Below are 21,177 nucleotides of genomic sequence, written 5' to 3'. Positions count from 1 at the left end.
AAGATCTTTTTTATGAATTTATATTTTTTTTTCTTGAATTTTTAGTTGAATTGCTCTGAAATCAATTTTAAATAAGAAATTCTCAATGTAGATATCTCAAAAGTAATTAAAATATTGTCTAATGACGCAAAACTGTTAAAATTTTGTCGTTTTGTATGAAAACGTATTTCAAATCTTTTTTCCTCCCCATTTTGGATAAAAATTTCCTGGGACAAAAAGTTCGAAAAAAATTTGGAGCGGCCTTAGTCGAAATATCAAATGAGACAAAAATGTAAAATTTCATTAAAAATTTCAATTTTTATAATTTTACGATTCTAGAAAGAAAAATACAATAGAAATCTAAGAAATAAAAATACTTCAAAAATTTTCGACAATTTCTTTTATGAAAAAAAAAAATTTTTAATGCTCTGAATTAATAAAATTTATAATTCAAAAAAATTGACTCGGCTCCAATTTGATTTAAAATATTATTTAAAATCAGTCAAAATGAGTGAAAAAGTGTTTTAAAAAATTAAATTTGTACATGAAAAAAGTTTCAACTAAATTCAGAGCGTCGAATATTTTGAAAAAAAATCTAGATTTTAGAAAATTTGATTGAAAATCAAAAAATTATTGAAAATTGATAAAAAAAATCTCAAATTTTTAAACAAATTTAAAAATTTTACGAAAATTTTCAATATTTCGTTTTCTGTGAAAAAATTAGTTTATTATCCCATAAAATTTAAGAGTGTGTGTGATTTTTTTTTATTTCTAATTTTAAATAAAACAATAAAAATCAAAAATCTAGCAATTTCTTTCCCTTCGCAGAAGAACATCCCACACCTCCTGGCACAATATCGTCTTGCTCGCGTTCCGCACTTTCTTGCAATTCCGGTGGCAAATGCAATTTTTCAATGACAAACTTCTTTCTGCGTAGTTTGAAAGCCAAATCTTTAATTTTTGGTTGATACGCTGCCGGAGAATTGACTGCTTGAATCCTCTTGATGTTCAAAAGTCCATGATAATCTTTGAAAATTGGATTTGTTTCTCGCTCTGACCCGGCAAACGATTCCAATTCAATGGCATAATCGACACTTGAACGAATTTTTGTCACGAGATCCGAATCCACGTGCTTTAGCAAGTGCGATGGGATTGTAATGAGACACGTAGCGGTCGTATGTCGCAGAATTGACTTCAAAGTGTACAAAAATTTGATTAAATCTGGCACGAATGACGATGTGTACCAATATGGGGAAGCAAAGGATTGAATAACGACTCTTAAAAGTTTGGAACTTTTCTCTAGAGGATATTTTTGGGCGGTTTCATGAAGTTTCCTCAAGCAATCTTGCATCTGAGGGTTTTTAATGTACGATGAGGGAGCAGATTTTGTTCCATTCCACGTTGTAATTTCAACTTGACGAACGATTTCTTCTTCCAAAGTCTTGCTTAAGTCGAAAAAATGCTCAAAATTACTTTTTTTCGACTCCTCAACTGAATCCACTTTCGGTAAATTATTATAACGCCAAGCAATTCGCATGTCATCATCGGGATTTGTGCTCATGGGAGGTTTTGAAGCATTTTCGGCGTCCACAACTGGAGCAGGTAACTTTTCAATCTATAAAAAATAAAAGAATTAAATTCCAATAAGAATTTTTTTAAAAGTTTTTTCTTACAATCGCTTGTGGATCGTCATCCAAGGCAGCAACGAACAACGAATGCTTCTGTAAAACTCCTTCAGCGAGATAATATTTCGTCAAAGTCGATGCATAACAGCCGGATTTGTCTTCTTCGATGAGCAGTAAAGTGTTTAATTGTTGCCCGCCTCCCAAGATGTAGTCTAAACTTGGGTTTCCCGTGGATGTCAGGAGTTGTCCATTGTGTAAGGAAGGCTTTGTGCCCGCTATTGGCAATTGTCGGGTGCGTTTTTGGAAGGACATTTGATTTTTTTTTTAATATTTTTGTCCCACGTTTGTTTGTTTTTATTTTGAGTAAGGTGACCAGATGTTACTTTTTATTGAGAACTGTCCCCAGATTTACTGGAAGTGCACCAAAAATAACTGGAAGTGCACCAAAAATTACTGGAAAGACCCCAAAAATAACAGGAAGTGCTCCAAAAAATGACTGGAAGTGCACCAAAAATAATTGAAAATGCTCCAAAAACGGCTGAAAATGCACCAAAAATGACTAAGAGAGCCTTAAAAGTAATAAGAAGTGCCCCAAAAATGGCTGGAAGTGCACCAATGATGACTAATGACTGGAAGTGCCCAAAAAAATAACTCCAAAAATAAGTTAAAATTCCAAATGAAAATCAAAAATAAAGTCCAAAATTTTTGAAAATAAAATGGGGGGGGGGCAAAATAAAAAAAAAATTGAAATACTTATTTTCATACAAAATGATAAAATTTTAGCAATTTTTGATCGTTGATCAACATTTTTGTTGTTTTTTAATAATGTTCTTTGAAATTTTCAAATAAAAATTGATTTTAGATCATTTTAAAATTGAAAAATTAAAATTTCATAAAAAATAACTGTCAAAAAAATTTGAAAAAAAAAATTCAGTAATTTTATGAAAAATATTTTTAGAGAAGAAAATTCAAGTTAAAATATGATTTTCAAAACAAAAATTAAAATAATTGAAAATTTTTTATAAATTTTTTTGAAAATGTCTTGAAATTATGAAAACGATCAATTTTGATTAAATTTTTAACTTTTTTTTTTAATTTGCCCCATTGGATTTTTGACTTTTAACAATGCAATTTAAAATGCAAAAATATGTTAAAATATGTTAAAAGTGCTTCAAAAATAACTAAAATTGCACCGAAAACTCGCCTGGAAGTGCACCATGGAAAGTTGAGGCACGTAACTGAATTTCCAAACGACATCCATAGTGACTTGATACTTTATCACTTTCAACCGACTCACCATAAAAAGCGCCACTTGTGGATTTTTTCAGAACTAAATTAGTGAGTACTCGATGGCATCACGCTTGACACCACTAACACAGTACATTTTTTCCCAATTTTTTCAGTGTGCTAGAAATCAAACAAATTTCGTCAAGTTGCTGACCAAAACCTAAAAATTTCGTGTAATTTAGGTAAATTGGAGCTCCCTGCTCGCGTGTAACGTGCATTTTATCGGTTTCCATTCGTTGCAGGTGCAAGTTGTCGTGAAAATAAATTTGCTCTTATGACGCAATCCTGAAGTGAAAATTTTTCATGCCATTCGAAGCAGCAGCAGCAGCAACACACTCAAACACACACACCAACAACACACACAAAAAACTTTTCGTCTCGTCTCGTCGTCTCGCAATTCGAAGGAACGGAAGCAAAATTGCGAGCAACGCGCGCCAAACTCCCAGAAAATGAAGCGCCAATGATGCAATTCCCGTAAGTCGACTGACTTTTGATAAATCAGTGCGAAGAAGAGTAACAAAGGAAACAACAACAACAACTATTATTACAGCTTGTACGACGCATACGGCACGTCGACGTCTTCGTAGGGCCATACAGCAACTCTATCATCATTCACACATCGTCGTGTCGTGTCTTTTCTATTTAGCATGTACGACGCACCACGTAGACACTGAGAAAATATCCAAACGAAGAAACAGAAGAAGAAGAAGCAAGAATACAAGCAGTTTAACGGTATATCTCTGTGTTGGTAACAATTCATAGAGTAAATTGTGTGTGCATTTGCCTCGACTTGTCTCGTTGTGTTGCAGCAGACAAGGAGCATTGTACGCGAGAAGACGCGCAAAAACAAGAAAAATCAGCAAAAAAAAACCATGAAGCGCTAAAACGGATACCAACACAACACAAATCACACGTTACTCGAGTGGATCTGATCGGAGGTCGTCCCGTATCCCAGAAAAAAAAAAGTTTATTTCATTATTATTAGTACGTTCGTGCGATTCGTCGTCATCAGACAACAACATCGCCATCCAGCCAGCCAGCAGAAGTCAATAACCTGCTATTTATTCAATAAGTTTCTGTGTTAATATTTGTTCATTTTTTTTCGATTTCGGAGCGTGATAGTGAAGCGACTTCACGATGATTAACAATAATCGATGGATCAATGCGCCACCAGATTACAACTATTTTAAACTTGTGCATGGCTGCTACTAAGCCCCACAACACAAAAGCAACACATTTCATCACAGAGTGACTCATACACTCGTCTCGTCGTCGTATCATCAATTCACCACCATCATTCAACAACGGAACCTTAAGGCCAATTAAGGGAAAAAATTATTATTCATCATCATCATCATCATTATTTGTCGTAGTCGTCGTCGTCTAACAAAAACAAGTCGTTATCGCAGGACTCAAGCAGGTAATGAATGACTCGTCCCTGTAAATAAATTAAAAAAAAAACAAACAAAAAAATTAGTGTCGAGAAATTCAAGCAAAAAAAAAATCATGAAGTATCATCAATTCGTACCTGCACGAGCAGTAAATGCGCTCTCCGATTGGTTAGTCTTTAATTTAGAAGAATTGGGTGTCGAAGCACCACTAGTTTATTCGCGTCTCTTACTTTCGTTGTTGCACACGACCTTCAACGTCGAACAAGCAGCCGATATTCCGTACTTTAAGGAATTTGTGGCAAAAACAAAGTCGCATCATCCGCTCGACATTGAGGAGTTGAAGAAATTCGCGGCAGTTCATTTGTTGCTCGAGGCATTGCAACAATCGTCGTCGTCGTCCGCGTCGGACGGAGGACCGGAGGAAAATTCGGGCATCGTGCAGTTAGTGAACGAGTTGTACAAGAAGATACGTGCGATTGAGGACTCGTCAGCGTCCACAGCATCGGCATCCGGGGTCGCGGCAATTGAGCAGTCCAACGTACCGCTCGAGAACAAAAACTTGGATCACAATCTGAGAAGTCGGTTTAATGATATGAAGCATGTGAGTATTGAATTTAATTTTTTATTTAAAAAAAAATAAAAAAAACATTTAAAATATTTAAAACTGAAAAAAAATTAATGAATACTTTTTCATATATGAAAAGATTGAGTTTTTGCATTTTTTTTGGTATTTTATTTTTTTAAATTTTATTATTTTAATTTTCTAAAATTTTTTATTGTTTTTATTTTTAAATTTATTTTTTAATGATAACATTAAAATTTGATAATTTAAAATTGAGTCAAGAGCATTCAAGTGAAAATTTAGTCAAACATTGCTGAAAAAAATTATTCAGTAATTTTTTGAAAAATATTTTTAAAAAAGAAAATCAAAATTTTAACTTTTGAATTTTAATTTTACAAATGTTTTACTTTAAAAATTGATTTTTCAAAACTTTCTTGAAGAACAAAAAAAACGCAAAAATAGCAATTTTTCATCAATTTTGCATAAAATTTTTAACTTATTTTTTTATTTTTATTTATTTTTCAAACTAAGAGCGGATTGTGAAAAAAATAAAAAAAAACATTTTTCATTAAGGCCGCTCCAAATGAAACTCAATAGGTTTGTCCAAAATTTTTGAAATAAAAATGGGGGGGGCAAAAAAAATAAAAAATTTTGAAATACTTATTTTCATACAAAATGTCAAATTTTTTAATTTTTTTTTTTTATTTTTAATCAATGTTATTGTTGTTTTGAGGTTTTACATTGATATTTGTGTATTAAAAATTTATTTTAAAAAATTTTAATTTAAATTGAAAAAAATTAATATCATAAAAACAACTGTCAAAATTTTTTTGAAAAAAAAAATTCAATAATTTTTATGAAAATTATTTTTTAAATAAAATTTAATGTCGAAATACGATTTTGAATACAAACATTACTAAAAATTGAAAAATTTTCTTGAAAATTTGTTGAAAAATCATGAAAATACACCAAAAATTTTTAATTTTTGATGAAATTTTTAACTTTTTTTTTATTTTGCCCCATTGGATTTTCGAATATAAAATGGGGCATCGGACAAAACTATTGAGTTTCATTTGGAGCGGTCTAAATATAAATAAAAGAATGTCGAGAAAAAAAATTGAAATAAACTTTGTTTTCAAGGTCAAAAGTTTGGTTAAAACTGTATAAATATTTTTATTTAGTATTTTTATTATTTTGGTAAAAATTTGAATTTTTAAAGAAAAACCAACGATTCTTTAAAATCAATTTTCAGAATATTCAAATTCAAAGTATTGTAAAATTAAAAAAAAAATTGAAGTTTTTCTATTGATCGATTTTACAATATTTTCGGTTTTTTACAGAATTTATTTTAAAATTCTATTTATTTTAGTTGAATTTTTAATATTTGATCCATTTTTTGTTCGTTTTTTCAAAAATAATAAAAATAATTTTTTAAATAAATTTTTCTCTTTTAATTTCCAGTCACTCGAGACTTGCACGATCGAGGATGTCACGAAAAAATACTATTCAGCCTTCCCTGCGCTGGATAAGGAGTTGACTGGTCCCTCGAAAAATCTCCAATCTTCAAACGACATGCAAAAACGTGTCGTTGCATCATCTCCAAACAGCAACAATCTGTTGTGGTCGAACGTGTTCACAAAGAGCAATCTGCAATCGCAAAAGTCTGTACCAAAAACAAACTCTCTCAAACGCAAGTCCAAACGCAAACGTGCCGGAAAAACGCGCAGCTTGTACGTCAACTCCCGCAAAAATTCCTCGTCCTTCGACGACGGAACCTCGTTGTGGGACATGAATTTCGAGGGCAACTGGGAAATGGGTCAAGACATGATCAGCGATTTTGTGATGCAACAAGAGCAGGCAAGTCATCATTATCACAAGCGCAATCGCAGCATCTCGGAGGGAGATTTTGGCAAGAATTTCGGCGGAAAAGCACGTCATCGTGGCACCCAGCAATGGATAAACAACAATAACATGCAAGATTTTTATCGCAAAAGCAGCAATACCAAAGAAGATGTCGTCGCGTATCACTTACCGAAGCAGTTGTTACCGATGGAAAAGCAAGTTGTCAATTTTCAGTTCAACAATAACGTCGTCAATGCACACAAAAAGCCCGCAGAAGCTCCGCAGCCGCAACCGGCGCCACCACAACTCGATCCAATGGCGCAATTAAAGTCCAAATTCGACAAAATCAAGGCGTTGTGGGATGACGGCGAAGATTCCTTGGAAAATTTTAACGTCACCAATACGCGAAATGTCTGGGAGCCGCTCAACGAACCTTCGTACTACGATCAAATGAGCATCGCATGGGCTTCGGTTCCGGCTCATACGCTCGAATATCGCGATTGTGGCGCCCCAAAGCAACAACTCGACAACTATGACTTCATCAAGTGTGGCACGAATCTCCAAACAAGTATCTGGTCAAATAGCGATAATGGCGACTCACGCACGGAAGACGCCTTGCAATGTCGCGAAATTTTCGACCAGGCACCGCAGGCAAATCGTAGCTTGACGGAAAAGCGCGGCAGTCACATTTCCCTGTCGAATCACTCGGAGCACAGCATGTTCACGGAAGTAATTACCTCGAAGAAGGGCAGCAGCAACAACTTGTTGTCGCATTTTTCGAGCACCGCGACGACCAGCGAAGCGGGAAAATCGGATTTTGATGCGAAAGAAGATGAAAATCTTCTTACAAGTGATCGGACTCACTTTAAACCGATCGCTTATCCCGACGGTTATACGTTCGATATCTCCAATAATCTGGATGACGTTCAATTTTATCGCTCAGAGTCCGGGTCGTTGTTCCTGGATCAAGATCAGTACATGGAATTGCGAATGGATAACATGCGCGATGACTTTTATGGGTTCAGTCAGCTTGAGGCAGCGGAAGAAATGCGTGAGGACATTGATCAGGACCTCAAATTTGTCGTAAAGTTCTTCGTCACGACGCAAAACGAGAAATGCTGCCAAACGGATGAGCAAGAACTGGATAATGCTTATACTTTTTACCAATCGGACATTGGATTCGATCATTTTCGCACCAATTGGCGTTATTCGGAGCAAGTTTTGGCCGATACGAAGATTGATTTTAGCGGTGGATACTCCTTCGATACGGATGACGACTCGATCATGAGCTCCAAATGCATCTGGAGCAATGCGGAGGGCATGAATAACAACAACAACAACAATGTCGGGCAAAATTCGGAGCATCATCGTTTGTGGGAGGCATGCAATACGTGCCAAGATACCGTTTCGTTCCCGGCAAATCGTCTGTTGAAGGACGAACTGCATGCCGATGGCGAGGAAATTCTCGCAGATCTCAATTACTTCCAAAGTCTCATCATCGGCAATGACTGGCACGACGAAACGAACAACAATGAACAGCCCCCCTCCAAGGACGATGATTATTTGTTGCAAGCCGACACCCTGATCGATCGCAATCGGGTCTACCAAAAAGTCGACAAGTTCGTAAATGACTTGCTGAAGCCGGAAACGACCAAAACGCTCGCCAAAGCTCTCGATACGTGCAATGCCGATTGGGAAAATGTCGCGGAAAATGACTTGCTGCCGTTCGCGTATCTGTTCAACTGCCAAACGGGCAACAACAAGAAGGAAAAACGTCGAACCACGAGTCACAATGAGCAACAAGTGCGCATGCCGGAGGTCCAAAAGTCGCCACCCGACAAAAATCGCGATCATCCTGTCAAACCGTCGTCTGTGAACTTTCTCAACTTGTGCAACTACATCGATGCCGAGTTGTGGAAAGGCAAGGAAAAGTCAAATATCGGTCAACTGAAGCTCCTGCAGCTGCAAAATACGGTGATTCGGAATTCGCGTCTCGAGCGAAAACGTCGACATTCGGCATGCAAAAGTCTCTACAATTATCGCCACATGAAACTCGTGGGCTACGACTGCTCCGACGTGTTTGACGACGAAACCTTGATTGCATACGGCGCCAACATCGGAAATACGGGAAAGCTGATTAACGCGGAACACGGAATGACGTTCGAAAATATCACGGAAAAGCTCTTGCAAGGTGTGGAAATGGACGAGCACAACTTTATCAGCAAATATTGGGCCACAGATGCCTCCATCATCTTCAAGAACAACAATTTACTGTTAAAACAAGTTGATTTAACACGACCTCTGACACGTTAAAATGGATTTATGCTTCGATTCATGGTATGCTAAACGTAAAATTTTACAGAAAAAAAGGAAAAATTTTAATGAATACACATTATATTCACAGAAAAAATCACATTATTCGCAAAATAATTAATTTTTAAACAAAAAATGAACAGAAAATTGATGAAGTGAAGAAAATATTTAATGTATAGTAAATATAAAGAAAAACTACATACGAGGTCGCTCCAAATCAACTTCAACAGAAAACCCTTCAGTTCATATGTAAAAAAAAAATTTGGCGTAAAAATTTTCAAAAACAAAAAAAATAAAAATTTTAAATAATCTGTTGAAATTGCTTCGGATCAACCTGCAAATATAAAAAAAGAAAATTAAATTAAAAAAAAATACGAAAAAATCTCATAAAAAATTGCTATAAAAAAATTGATAAAAAAAAATATAAAAAAAATAGTATCACATGCGTTACCCTGTCAAAATATATCGATTGAAAAAAAATAATACAAAAAAATAACAAAAATTATAATTATTATTATTAACCACAACTCTTTACTAGTAAATGTGGTATCTGTATCTGCCCGAATTTTCAGTATTTTTTAACAAAAACTTTTTTAAAAAGTAGTGAAAACTTGGGTAATTTCTTCTCTTAATCAACTTTAGCGACTTTTTATTGCATAAAGTTGATTAACAAAAGAAAAAAAAATAAAAAAAAAAGAAATTTGTCTGATTGGGTGAAATTAACAAGTGAACCAACGTTACTTGTTACTTGCACTTTTTAAAAAATATATAAATATTACTAGCTTCTTACTAAAACTAGCAAGAAGCGCACTGAAGTATAACTGAAAAAAATTGGGAAGAAACACTATGAAAAAATAATTAAATTTAAAGTAATAATTATAAAAAAAATATTAAATTTAATAGGGCTGAAAAGTAAAAGTATTTTGAAGAAGAAAAAAATTTCATCGTGAATTATATGATTTTTTGTTTATTTTATTATTTTACTCAAAAACTGAAAATTGCTCTTTATTATTTTTTAAAATTAAAATATATTTCCAAAGTCGATATTAAAAAAAAATAATTTAATATAAAAGAAACAAGAAAAATGAAACGGACACCACATTGATTTTACACGTCCCGTTCTTGTATTTTGCTGTTTTTTATTATGATTTTTTCATTTAAAAAAAAAATATTAAAAATTATTACAGAATTTTTTTGAATTATTATCTCACTTTATCACTCAAAAACGCGTTAAAATATAATTATATTGATCAAAGAATAACGTAAATTATTAATTATTATTATGATTATTGAGTATAAGTTTAAGAAGTTATACAAGCCTTCATCATTAATAAATACATATGTTACATATTAAACAACATTGTATATTATATAGAGAATAATTTAGTTAAATCTCAATCTTGTTTCCATTTTCTTCATTATTATTATTTTTTGTTAACTTTTAACTTTTATTTGTAAATAATGTTGCACAACTTTAAACTTTTCCTTAAACTTCAATCAAAAAAATTTTATTATTTTTTTTTCGTTATAATTATTAAAACTATCTATTCCTATTTCTATTATTAAAAAAAAATATTAATATATATTTAACAGAGAGATAAATAATAATAATTGTAAACTTGATCACATTCAACGCCTTAATAATCATTAACTTTTAAAGTAAATAATATTCTCCTCTATAAAAGTACTTCTTATTCTTGAAACACAAAAATATATATTAGCTTTGGCTTCTTTTACAACAAAATGTATAAAAATTATTATTAAATTGAATTCCCTATTTGATCTTGCCCTATAAGTTATTAAACATCATAAAAGTAAAAATATATATAAAATTTAGGTTCGATGTATATAATATTTAGTAAAATGATTTCGATATTGTGTTGATCATTCGATGAATACCTCTAAAAGTAACTAAAACAAAAAAAAATATTAAATTACATACGAAACAATGCCAAATTCATAAAGCTTGGCTTTAACGTTAGTGAGGTATGTAATTGTAAAAAAAAAATATAATTAAAACTTTATCACCAAAATATTTACACAAACAAAAAATTAGATCAATTTCTCAAGAGTTACCATTAATTGTTTGCTCCCTGGCACGAAAAAAAAATAGCTAATATATGAAGAAAAGTATCAAATATTATGTACATACGAAAAGAAAGCTATCAAGACAGATTTAGTCTTGTTAGGGTTTGAACATTAAAAAAATGGAAACTAAAACATTAAAAAAATACAAAAAAAAAAATCATCATGCACATGTTTGTCATTCATGAATAAAAAAAAATAATTTTTTGTTTCACACACTTTATCATATTATTTAGAAAAAAAGGCTGTGAAAATATATAAAAATAAAAAATTGAAATTAGGTGTGAAAAAAATAAATAAAAGAAATAAAAAAAAAATATTAATGAACACTGTAATGAAAGTAATAAAAAAAAATAAATAATAATACAAATCCTCTGGTATCAAATTTTCGTCAAAATACATTATTTTTTGAATTAAATTTTGTTTTCAATCGCTAAATAAATAATATTTCTTAGATATGTTTATCAAAAATATATAGAATAATAAATATATATATATATAAAATAATAAAATATCATCATTGTAACATTATCATCCTTAAAACAAAACAAGAATAAATAAATTAAATTATGTTTGAAATGATACCACGCGGAAAGTAAAAATTTTTGAGAAAAATGACAGAGATGTAAAATGATTTAAAATTATAAATGAAGAAAATATACAACATAATACAAATAAATAAATCAGGAAAAAAATATAAACACAATAAAATATATTAAATTAAAGCAGACAAAAATTATAAAAAAAGAACAATAGTTTAATTACACAACAACAAAAAAAAATATTAAATTCATATTTAAAATAAATATAAAAAAATAACATCGTCTTGACCAACAACAACATCAATTTTTTGGATACCAAACTAATTGTCAATGAAAGGATTTTTGTAGGTTTTTTTGAATTTTGAAAAATGTATTGAGTAAAAATATTAATTTTAATTTTTTGAGAAATATTCCGAAAATGAAATGTATTAATCCAAAAGTAAGAATAATGACAAGAAATGAAATAAAGAAGCGATTAGTTGGCATCCAACTCAGTGTAGTTTTATTTTTCTCTATTTTTTCAGGATTTATGGCTTGTACCTATTTCGAAAGGATTTGTGGAATAAAGCAATGACAGAATTTTTGCATATTTGTTCAAAGCTCCAAAATTTACAAATTATTGTCAAAGTATGTTAGATATTCTGGTAACTATCATTCGGAATAATAAATACCATTTGATTAACAAAAAACGTATATAATCCTAGATGACCAAGTAAAGTGCACAAATTGTCACCGAAAATACATTGAAAACTATCAGAAATTCTCCGTAGAGAGAAAATTCACCAAGCACGAGGAAAAACATGAAAGGAAACTACAAATCAGAATAAATTTTAACATTATGGATAAAAATCTAAAAAAAAATAAAAGGTTCCGCTAGAAGTTCAAATTTCATTCTACAATTAAATTCACAAAAAAACTTTTAAGACAAAAAATTCTTACGAACATCACTCAGAAATTTAAAGTTCTTAATGACTTTTAAAAATGCTAATTTCGTCATAAACCTTGAACGATGATCGACTTCTGCATACAAAAAAAATCGCTAATACAAATTGTTACAAAAAACGTCACATTGCATGCCATGCCTCTGAACTATGCTGCCACATATGATCGTTCGTTCATTCACTCACCGAAGCTCAACTTGTAAGTACATACAAGCACTTATTAAAATAAATTGATTCAACAAAAAAAGAATTACGAATGAGTAGTAAACAATGAAAAAAAAGCATGTACAAAAAGTAAACGATCGCTCCACTGACGAAGACGACGCATATTATGAGCCAGCATATAGTATTTACGAATCATTATCGAAAAGGGAACGAACGGCACACGAGCACAAAAAAATTACTATGAAAAAAAAAATCAAAATAATAACATTCGGTCATACCTACAACAATAAAGCTCATTTATTCATTCAGTCGATCACGGATTGTCGAAGCATTCGTACAAAAATTCTCGAGTAATCACTGGATTTTTTTTTCACTTTGTCCGGACAATCGAAGTGCGTTCAGTAAACAACTATAAATTTACTTATCTTGAATTTTTTTTTCATAAAAAAAATTATTTTTGGTCGATTGAGGTTCAGAAGCTTTAAAGAAGATAAGATTACGAAATTTACTCGTTGCATGACAATTTTTTAAAGAGAGACTTACTCGACGACGTGACGATCCGCGATGATGATTACAGTTCAAATTCCAAGAGTCATCATCATTGATCTTTCAAGTGCTTACGTTTTCCATCGAATATCTGCTAATAAATTTAATTTCCGTAGTTTTTGATCGACCTGAAATGCTGTAACACTTAAATATATCAAAGTCCGAAATTGTTTACAATAAGATGGTTCTAGCGGAGGTAAAACAGGTATCCGGTGAGCAAATACGGGAATTGCGACAACGATTTGCTGAAAAGTGTGAAAACGATGGTGTTCCAGTCAAAGGTGAACAATAATTTTACAAAAAAAAATTTTTTTAGAGGTCAAATATCAGAATTTTACTAAAATTTCAATTTTAAATCATTTTCGGTAAATTAAAATTAATGATTTTGTTTCGAAATTGAATTTTATTTTTAAATATTTGACGCCGATCATCTAAAAAATTATTTTCTTGAACATTTTTCTTATCAAATTTACCATTTTTAGGCGGCTTTCATCCCGCGGATTTGGCGCGAATCAACGACAACGACATCTGGCTCACAAAATTCCTTCAGGAAAAAGATTTGAATGTAAACGAGGCTCTCAATATGCTTTGGGAGACCTGCATTTGGCGCAAAGAGTTTGGAACTAACGGTAAAATTTCTAAAACTTGAAATTTTAGTCAATTTTTGATTTTTTCCTATATTTTTAGACATCACCGCTGATAACATTCGTCAAGATTACCGCGATGCCGGCTTGTATTTCCCTCATACGAGTCGCGATGTGGATGGAAAAGTGCTTTTTATGTTTCGTTGCAAGCTGTATCAACGTGGCTCGAAGGATCTGGATGAGCTAAAACGGGTTCTCGTATATTGGATTGAGAGAACGATCCGAGAGCAGAATGGAGATCTTATTACGCCCGTTTTTGATATGACAGATTGTGGACTGTCCAATATTGACTTGCCGTATACGCAGTACATCATTAATGTCTTCAAGAATTACTACCCGGAACAAATTAATTATATCATTATCTATGATATGGCGTGGATTTTAAATGGTGAGAACGTGACTCAATTGAAATTTCTACATTTTTCGCGGTTTTTTATGTTTTTTAAGTTTTTATTGTACCAAAACTGGTTCAAAGTTTCAAAATTTGAATATTTTTTAGCTCAAACGTATTCTAAGAGTTAAAAAAATCACAAAAATTTAACCCTTTTGATCAATAATTTTTACTCTTTTGGCCAATTTTTACTCTCAAGATTTCGAATTTCGCAAAAAGTGTTCAAAGAAGTTAAAATTATACGAAATTCCTGCCTTAATGAGTAAGAATTTTCCCTTTCTTGCATTTTTTATGCTTCAAAGTTTGCTTTTCACCAAAATATTGAACCTTTTTAGTCCAAAATCACAAAAAGAAATTAAAAAGTTTCTTATAAAAAGCTGAAATTTAAAAATTCTTTCTTCACTACTAATAATTTTTACTTTTTTGGCGAAGTTCAACATTCAAAATTTTGGGTTTCACTAAAAAAATTTTTTAAAAAATCAATTTTTGACCAACGTTTTTGAAAAAAAAAAACGAAAAAATAGTAAATTAAGGCAAATTTATCTAAAAATAGCTCAAATTTTAAAATTTCCTCCTTCACGAATAATAATTTCAACTTTTTTTTCCATCAACAGCCACCTTCCAAGTCATCAAAAAACTCCTTCCTGCCAAAGCTGTCGAACGTCTCAAGTTCCTAAACGCAAAAAATGTCAAAGAATTCGTGGAAAAAGACAACGTTCCAGCTTTATGGAAAGGCACCAACAAATACGAGTACCACTGGACTCCCGAAAAGCTCCCAACAACGAATGGAACTGCCGACATTTCAAGCAACAACAACAAAAAGGTGAGCGCAAAAAATCTCTTTTACCGTTAATTTCTCACCAACTCAAGCGTCACTCACTCATTCGTCTTCTGCTATTTCACTTATTTACTATTTTTTATTTACATACGGCTTGTTGCGTATACAAAACCAGTCTGTGTCGCACCAAAACACACATCCGAAGTCAGTTATGTTTCGCGTTTGCGATAAACCGCATCGAAAAAAATTCTGCCGTGTCTAAAAAGTGAAATCAAAAATTAAAAACAAGCGTAATTAATGCAAATTACAAGAAAAAAAATCTTACACGCAACTGGTAGTTGAGTCACGGATCATTAATTGTCGTAAAATTACGTTATTTTGTGTCCAGTATTCGTTTGAAGTGTTCGCGGGCGTGATTTATTTCGAAGCAAAACGCCAAAAATTCGTCTATGATGATCTAATGTTCACACATATTCGGTAGTGACGTAAAAAAACAAGAAGACACAAACAAAGAAGAGCAAAAAAACGAGATTATTCTTATCTTGATCGCCTAAAAATAGCGCAACGATAAAGAAAAGGTTAAAATCTGCACCAAATTGACGCATCAGTGAATGAAAAGAGAGTTCAACCAACAAAAAATATGACACGGGTAATAAAATTTAACGAAAAAAATTTTTGAATCGAAAAAAATTAAATGGATTTCGTGCCAAAAAGTATCCGAAGCCCCTATTTTTGACAAAAACAAAGAAAAGTAACGTCGAAAAACTCGAAACTTGTTTAATTGTTGCTTTATATTTCCGGGTCTAGTCAAATTTTGTACAAAAAATAACGAAAATTGATATTTTTTCATTTTTGTGACGGATTTCTGGACAATTGGATACCAAAATAGACACGATACGACATAGAAAAGTACGAAACGGCCTTTCGTGATAGTATTTTTCGTCGATAATTCGATTTTTCATTGCCGATTGACCTAAATTTATGACTCATTGTTCTCGTTTCAGGTACACTTTGCTCCACAATCACATACAATCGAGGATAGCTCGCCATCCGACGTAACATCACACTCCCTTAATAGCAGCTCGGCGATGGATAAGAGTCAAAATGTCAATAATCAGGATTGTAAGTCGATTTTTATTGGCAATTTTCGATTTTTAATTGAATTTTCTTGTAGCCCACTTGCTCCGTGTGACGCCAAGCGAAGCGATTATCTTCAATAAAGTAGAAAATGAGCTCTACGGACAAGTGCAACTTACAAATATCGACCCGCATCCCGTTACCTACAAGATTAAGACCACAGCACCGGAGAAATTTCGCGTTCGTCCGTCGAGCGGCGTCCTCACCAAAGGCGGCACACAAACAATTAACGTCTTTTTCAACCAAGGCCACACCTGGAATCGCGACAAGTTTCTCGTGATGTGCATGAGTTTGGGCGCCGACGCGTCTACGGATCAGCAGCATGTCGCGGAATTGTGGAAAAATACGCCGTCGTCGTCGGCATCGATCGAGCAACATCGTTTGCGATGCCAGTTGCCGGATGACACGAAAGAAGGTGTCAAGAGTGGGTCAGTTTTCGATTCCTTCGATAGTAGTTCGAATCGGACACAAACGCAGATGAATCACACCTTGACCTGCATCACGGAGACGTTGCATCGGTTGGAGGGACAAACACGTTGGACACAAACCATGCAGTGGGTCAGTTGTTTGCTCTTTATCGTACTGTCGGTTGCGATAATTTACATCCTGAAGATTGAGATTAACAATAACAGTTACGAGTATTGCCTGAAGCACTAGAGTTTGGAAGGGAAAATTGACGAAATTCCGTAAATAGGTGGATTTGGCACTCCTTCTGTCGGTTCATTGAATGAGTCGACTTACAATAAAAACTAGTGACTGAATTATGTGATTCGAAAAATTGAATAAAAAAAATATAATTTCTTAAAAAATATTAATTTTTACTTGAAGAATGGCCCAAATTTCACTTTTTTAGTTTGAAAAATTATTTTTTTATTTTTTTATGATTTAAAAAATTTAAGCTTTTGTTAATTCAGCGTACCAAATTCGTGAGAAAGAAAAATTATTAATTTTGTAAAAATTTTATATTTTTAAACATTTTCATGTGAAAACTGCTTCACAAAATGAAACATTAAAAAAATTTAATATTTTCACATTTCACATTTAAATAACAAAAATTCTATTAAAATCCCATTTTTTGACCATATTCGTACTTTTTTGGTTTGCGAAAATATTTTTAAAAATTACCCTTTTTTCTGAAATTGGTCTTTTTAATACAAAAATAATTTCTACTTGAAAAAACCGAAAAAAATCAAAATTCAAAAGATTTGAAAAAAAATGAAACAACTCCAAATCGTAATTCGATAAAAATATTTCGCCAAATTAAATAAAACGTGTGGATTAAATTACTTTGCTAATTTTTTTTTTTATCAAATATCGCGAAAAAAAAAATTTGCAAAAAATTTTCATTCCATTAAAAATTCATCAGTTCCCTTTCAAATGTCGATCATGTCAACTCACTTCTTATTATCAACAATTTTTGTTATTTTTCTCTCGAAACTTGTCATTCCCGATCGCATTACCTTCGTCGACGAGATAACTTCATGGATTAATCCAAAACTTGGCGAAGGTCGCATCTGGGTTGATTACGAAGGCGACGGAAAGGATCACAGCAAATTCATTTTAAACATTGACGGAAAAGTTCATGTGTCTGGTATTTATTTTGCGCTCGTTCGATTCCATAAAATTCGATATCCCAAAGGAAAGCCCGAAGAAAAATCTAAAATGATGGATTTTTCGATGGATGTTTGTGCGTTTCTGAAGAAAACTCACGCCGCAACGTTTTTATTGACAGATTTATTGAAGTTTTTCAAGAAATTCGGGAAAATACCGACAAGTTGTCCTGTAAGTTTAACAAAGTTTTTTTTTTTGATATATTTAAAAAAAAATCTAAATTTAGGTGAAACCAGGACATTATTACGTGAGAAATGCTTCAAACAGCAAATTTGAAATGAGTAACTTCTTAAACGGTAAAATTTTAAATTAATTTTTCCAAAATAAATTCTATTAAAATTTAATTTTTAGCACATTTAAGTGGAAGTTACAAAACCATAACAACAATCGAGCTTTCCGTGAAATACAACAAAAGTCGCAAGGCTGAAAAAGCTTGCAATATAACTGTTCTCGGTGGATATGAAACATTATAAATTTGTTTGATTTAAATATTTAATGAACTAAAAATTTGAAAATTAAATTTGATAATGACCAAAAATTTATCAGATTTAACAAAAAAATTATTTCAATCAAAAACTCGTTATTTTTTTTAATTCCAAGTTATGAAGGTAATTGAAATTTCCAGAATTTGTTAAAACCTAAACAATTTTTAAGTATTTAGGTATTTATAGCAGAATTTGACTAAAATTTACAATGAAAAAAAAAAATACAAAAATAATTTATTTTTTGAAAAATTTAAGCTTTTTTAAAAATTAATAGAAAATTTTAAATTAATATTAAATAATCCAATAATTCTAAAAATATTATTATTATTAAAAATTATTAAAAAAAAAATAATTTTAGAATTATTATTTGTTATTATTATAGTTATTAAATTAATGTTTAGCTAATTTATATCTGCATTTCAGCAAATATGTATGTATAGTTTTGAATCCACTTAACCGAATTTTCGCACTATAGAGGTGACCATTGAATAATAATGCATAAATAATGACAAAAAATTACCTGTTTCAATTTATCATTCATTTTTTGCATTTTTTAGTTCAAGTTCAAACTTCGATCATGTCAGCTCGTTTCCTTTTGACAATAATTTTTGTCCTTATCAATTTACAACTTGTTCCTTCCAATATCGTTCATTACGTCGACGAGATTAAGTCATGGATAAATCCTAAATTCGGCGAATGTCGCATTTGGATCAATTTTATAGGTGACGGCAAGGATCACAGCAAGTTCATTTTTAACGTTGATGCAAAAATTTACGTTTCTGGTATAAATTATTTGCTTGTACGATACAAAAAGTTTCGACATCCCACAGGAAAGCCTAATGAAAAGTCCAAAATTGTTGACTTCTCACTAAATGCTTGTGATTTTTATAAGAAAACCCACGGTGGAGCATTTTTAATGTTAGATTTCATGAATTTTTTTAAGAAATACGGAAAAATGCCGACAAGTTGTCCCGTAAGTTTTTAATTTTATTGAATTTTTAGCTTTTTTAAAGAATTTGAATAAATATTAGATTCAACCAGGACATTATTACGTGAAAAATGCTACTATTAGCATGCTTGATAATGCAAATTTCTTTAACAGTAAGGATTTTTTATGCTAATTTACTTAAATTTAATTAATAATTGAGCATGTTAAAATTATTTTTAGCTCATTTAAGTGGGAGTTACAAAACTATAACAACAATGGAGCTTTCTGTAAAATATAATAAAAGCAGAAAAATTGAACCTTTGCTCAAGTCAACTACTTTTGGAGGATATGTGTCATCGTGAATTTGTTTGATAAAATGATTTTATAAACAAAAATTTGAAAATCACTGACCAAAAACTTATCACATTTAAACTACCGCTAAAAATTATATTTCAATTAAAAACTCGTTAGTTTACTTCAATTTTTATCAATGACTTGTAATTATAAAAATTGTTTAAATCTGTTTTGAATTTGCAATATTTTAATTATATTTTGTATTTTAATTAATTTTACACGAAAAGTGGGAAATAAAAAATTTTAATATCTTTCCACAAGGGCGGATCCAGGGAAGAGTATTTGCCCCCCCTTTCAGCTGAAAATATACTAAATATACCCAAATATGCTCTCTGGATCTACCCTTGTTTTTCCACGAATCTTTTTGAACAATATTTTTCTTTACCTAAACCTTCTTTTAGCGTAACTTGACATACTACAAAAATGCCAAAGAGATTCGTGAAGCAGATTTCAAGCGATTGCATTTCAAAGTTCCAAACCAATTTTGTAACACTTTCAATAAAATTCTGCTTCTCGAATCTCTTTGAAATTTTTTGAGGTTTGTCAAGTTTTGTTAAGAGAAGGTTTAGGAACAGAAATATTCAAAACAAAGACTCGTTAAAACTTAAAAAATTTCCCAAATATGGAAGTTCATCAAAAAATTTTAAAAAATCACGGGAGACGTCATCCTTAATATAAAACTTATTTTCAATGAAAACATTATTTTTTTTCACTACTGAAAGCTAAAATCAAACCGGATATCCGTTAATTTCAAATTAACTAACCGAAAGCCGGTTAGTGGAAATTTTCGGTTAATTGGCATCCATAGTAATTACAAAAATATTCAAAAATTTTTAACTACCTTACATTTTTCATTAATTTTTTGTATGTATTAGTTCCAATCCACTCTTCAAGCATGTTGGCTCGTTTCTTTTTAGCAACAATTTTTGCTTTTGTGCTATTCCAATCTGTCATTTCCAATACCATTTATTACATAGACGAAATTAAGTCAGAGATGAACCCAAAATTCGGCGAATGTCGAATGTGGATCGATTTCCTTGGTGACGGCAAGGATCACAGCAAGTTCATTTACAACATTGACTCAAAACTCTACGTTTCTGGTATTAATTATGTGCTTATTCGATACAAAAAGATGCGATATCCCAAGGGAAAACCTAAAGAAAAATCCAAACTTGTTGATTTTTCATTAAATGTTTGTGATTTTTTTAAGAAAGCTAATGCGGGAGCGTTTTTAATGTTACAATTCGTTAAGTTTTTTAAAAATCACGGTAAAATGCCAACAAGTTGCCCCGTAAGTTTTGAATTTTATTAAATTTTAAGCTTTTTCAAAAAATTTCAACAAAAATTAGATTCCACCAGGGCATTATTACGTGAAAAACGCTACAAATAGCATGCTTGAACAACCAAATTTCATTAACTGTAAGACTAACATTAATTTTTTTTTTAATATTTATTTAAAATTAATTTATTTTATTTAATTTCATTATTAATTCTATATTTATTAAATTAAAAATTAATGCTACTGATTTAAAACTTATTTTTAGCTCATTTAAGTGGAAGTTACAAAACCA

General features: G+C 31.4%; 3 protein-coding genes across 5 annotated transcripts; 2 read left to right on the top strand and 1 right to left on the bottom strand.

Annotated features, from left to right (window-relative positions):
* Positions 1 to 694: 694 nt before the first annotated feature.
* LOC134836902 (elongator complex protein 4) lies at positions 695 to 1,970 on the bottom strand. Its single transcript, XM_063852178.1, has 2 exons — positions 1,653 to 1,970; positions 695 to 1,594 (listed from the first exon to the last, which is right to left on the bottom strand). Exons 1-2 carry the CDS (start codon positions 1,914 to 1,916, stop codon positions 776 to 778), a joined length of 1,083 nt encoding a protein of 360 aa, XP_063708248.1. The 5' UTR covers positions 1,917 to 1,970; the 3' UTR covers positions 695 to 775.
* Positions 1,971 to 2,954: 984 nt separating this feature from the next.
* LOC134836811 (uncharacterized) lies at positions 2,955 to 10,256 on the top strand. 3 transcript variants are annotated; one of them, XM_063852043.1, is made up of 5 exons: positions 2,955 to 3,073; positions 3,134 to 3,365; positions 3,442 to 4,883; positions 6,306 to 9,023; positions 9,091 to 10,256. In XM_063852043.1, the coding sequence occupies exons 3-4, from the start codon at positions 4,398 to 4,400 to the stop codon at positions 8,997 to 8,999; spliced, it is 3,180 nt and encodes a 1,059-aa protein (XP_063708113.1). In that variant the 5' UTR covers positions 2,955 to 3,073; positions 3,134 to 3,365; positions 3,442 to 4,397; the 3' UTR covers positions 9,000 to 9,023; positions 9,091 to 10,256. The 3 variants fall into 3 exon arrangements, with proteins under 3 accessions (XP_063708113.1, XP_063708112.1, XP_063708111.1); XM_063852042.1 differs by having other exon boundaries at positions 3,134 to 4,883; positions 9,799 to 10,256; XM_063852041.1 differs by having other exon boundaries at positions 3,134 to 4,883.
* Positions 10,257 to 13,050: 2,794 nt separating this feature from the next.
* On the top strand, positions 13,051 to 17,031 carry LOC134832693 (motile sperm domain-containing protein 2-like). The gene is made up of 7 exons (XM_063846808.1): positions 13,051 to 13,124; positions 13,395 to 13,559; positions 13,761 to 13,907; positions 13,966 to 14,310; positions 14,928 to 15,136; positions 16,096 to 16,213; positions 16,266 to 17,031. Exons 2-7 carry the CDS (start codon positions 13,460 to 13,462, stop codon positions 16,883 to 16,885), a joined length of 1,539 nt encoding a protein of 512 aa, XP_063702878.1. The 5' UTR covers positions 13,051 to 13,124; positions 13,395 to 13,459; the 3' UTR covers positions 16,886 to 17,031.
* Positions 17,032 to 21,177: the final 4,146 nt, after the last annotated feature.

The sequence above is a fragment of the Culicoides brevitarsis genome, chromosome 1 (genome assembly GCF_036172545.1).
Source record: "Culicoides brevitarsis isolate CSIRO-B50_1 chromosome 1, AGI_CSIRO_Cbre_v1, whole genome shotgun sequence".
Lineage (NCBI taxonomy): Eukaryota > Metazoa > Arthropoda > Insecta > Diptera > Ceratopogonidae > Culicoides > Culicoides brevitarsis.
This window is presented reverse-complemented; position numbering and strand designations above follow the sequence as displayed.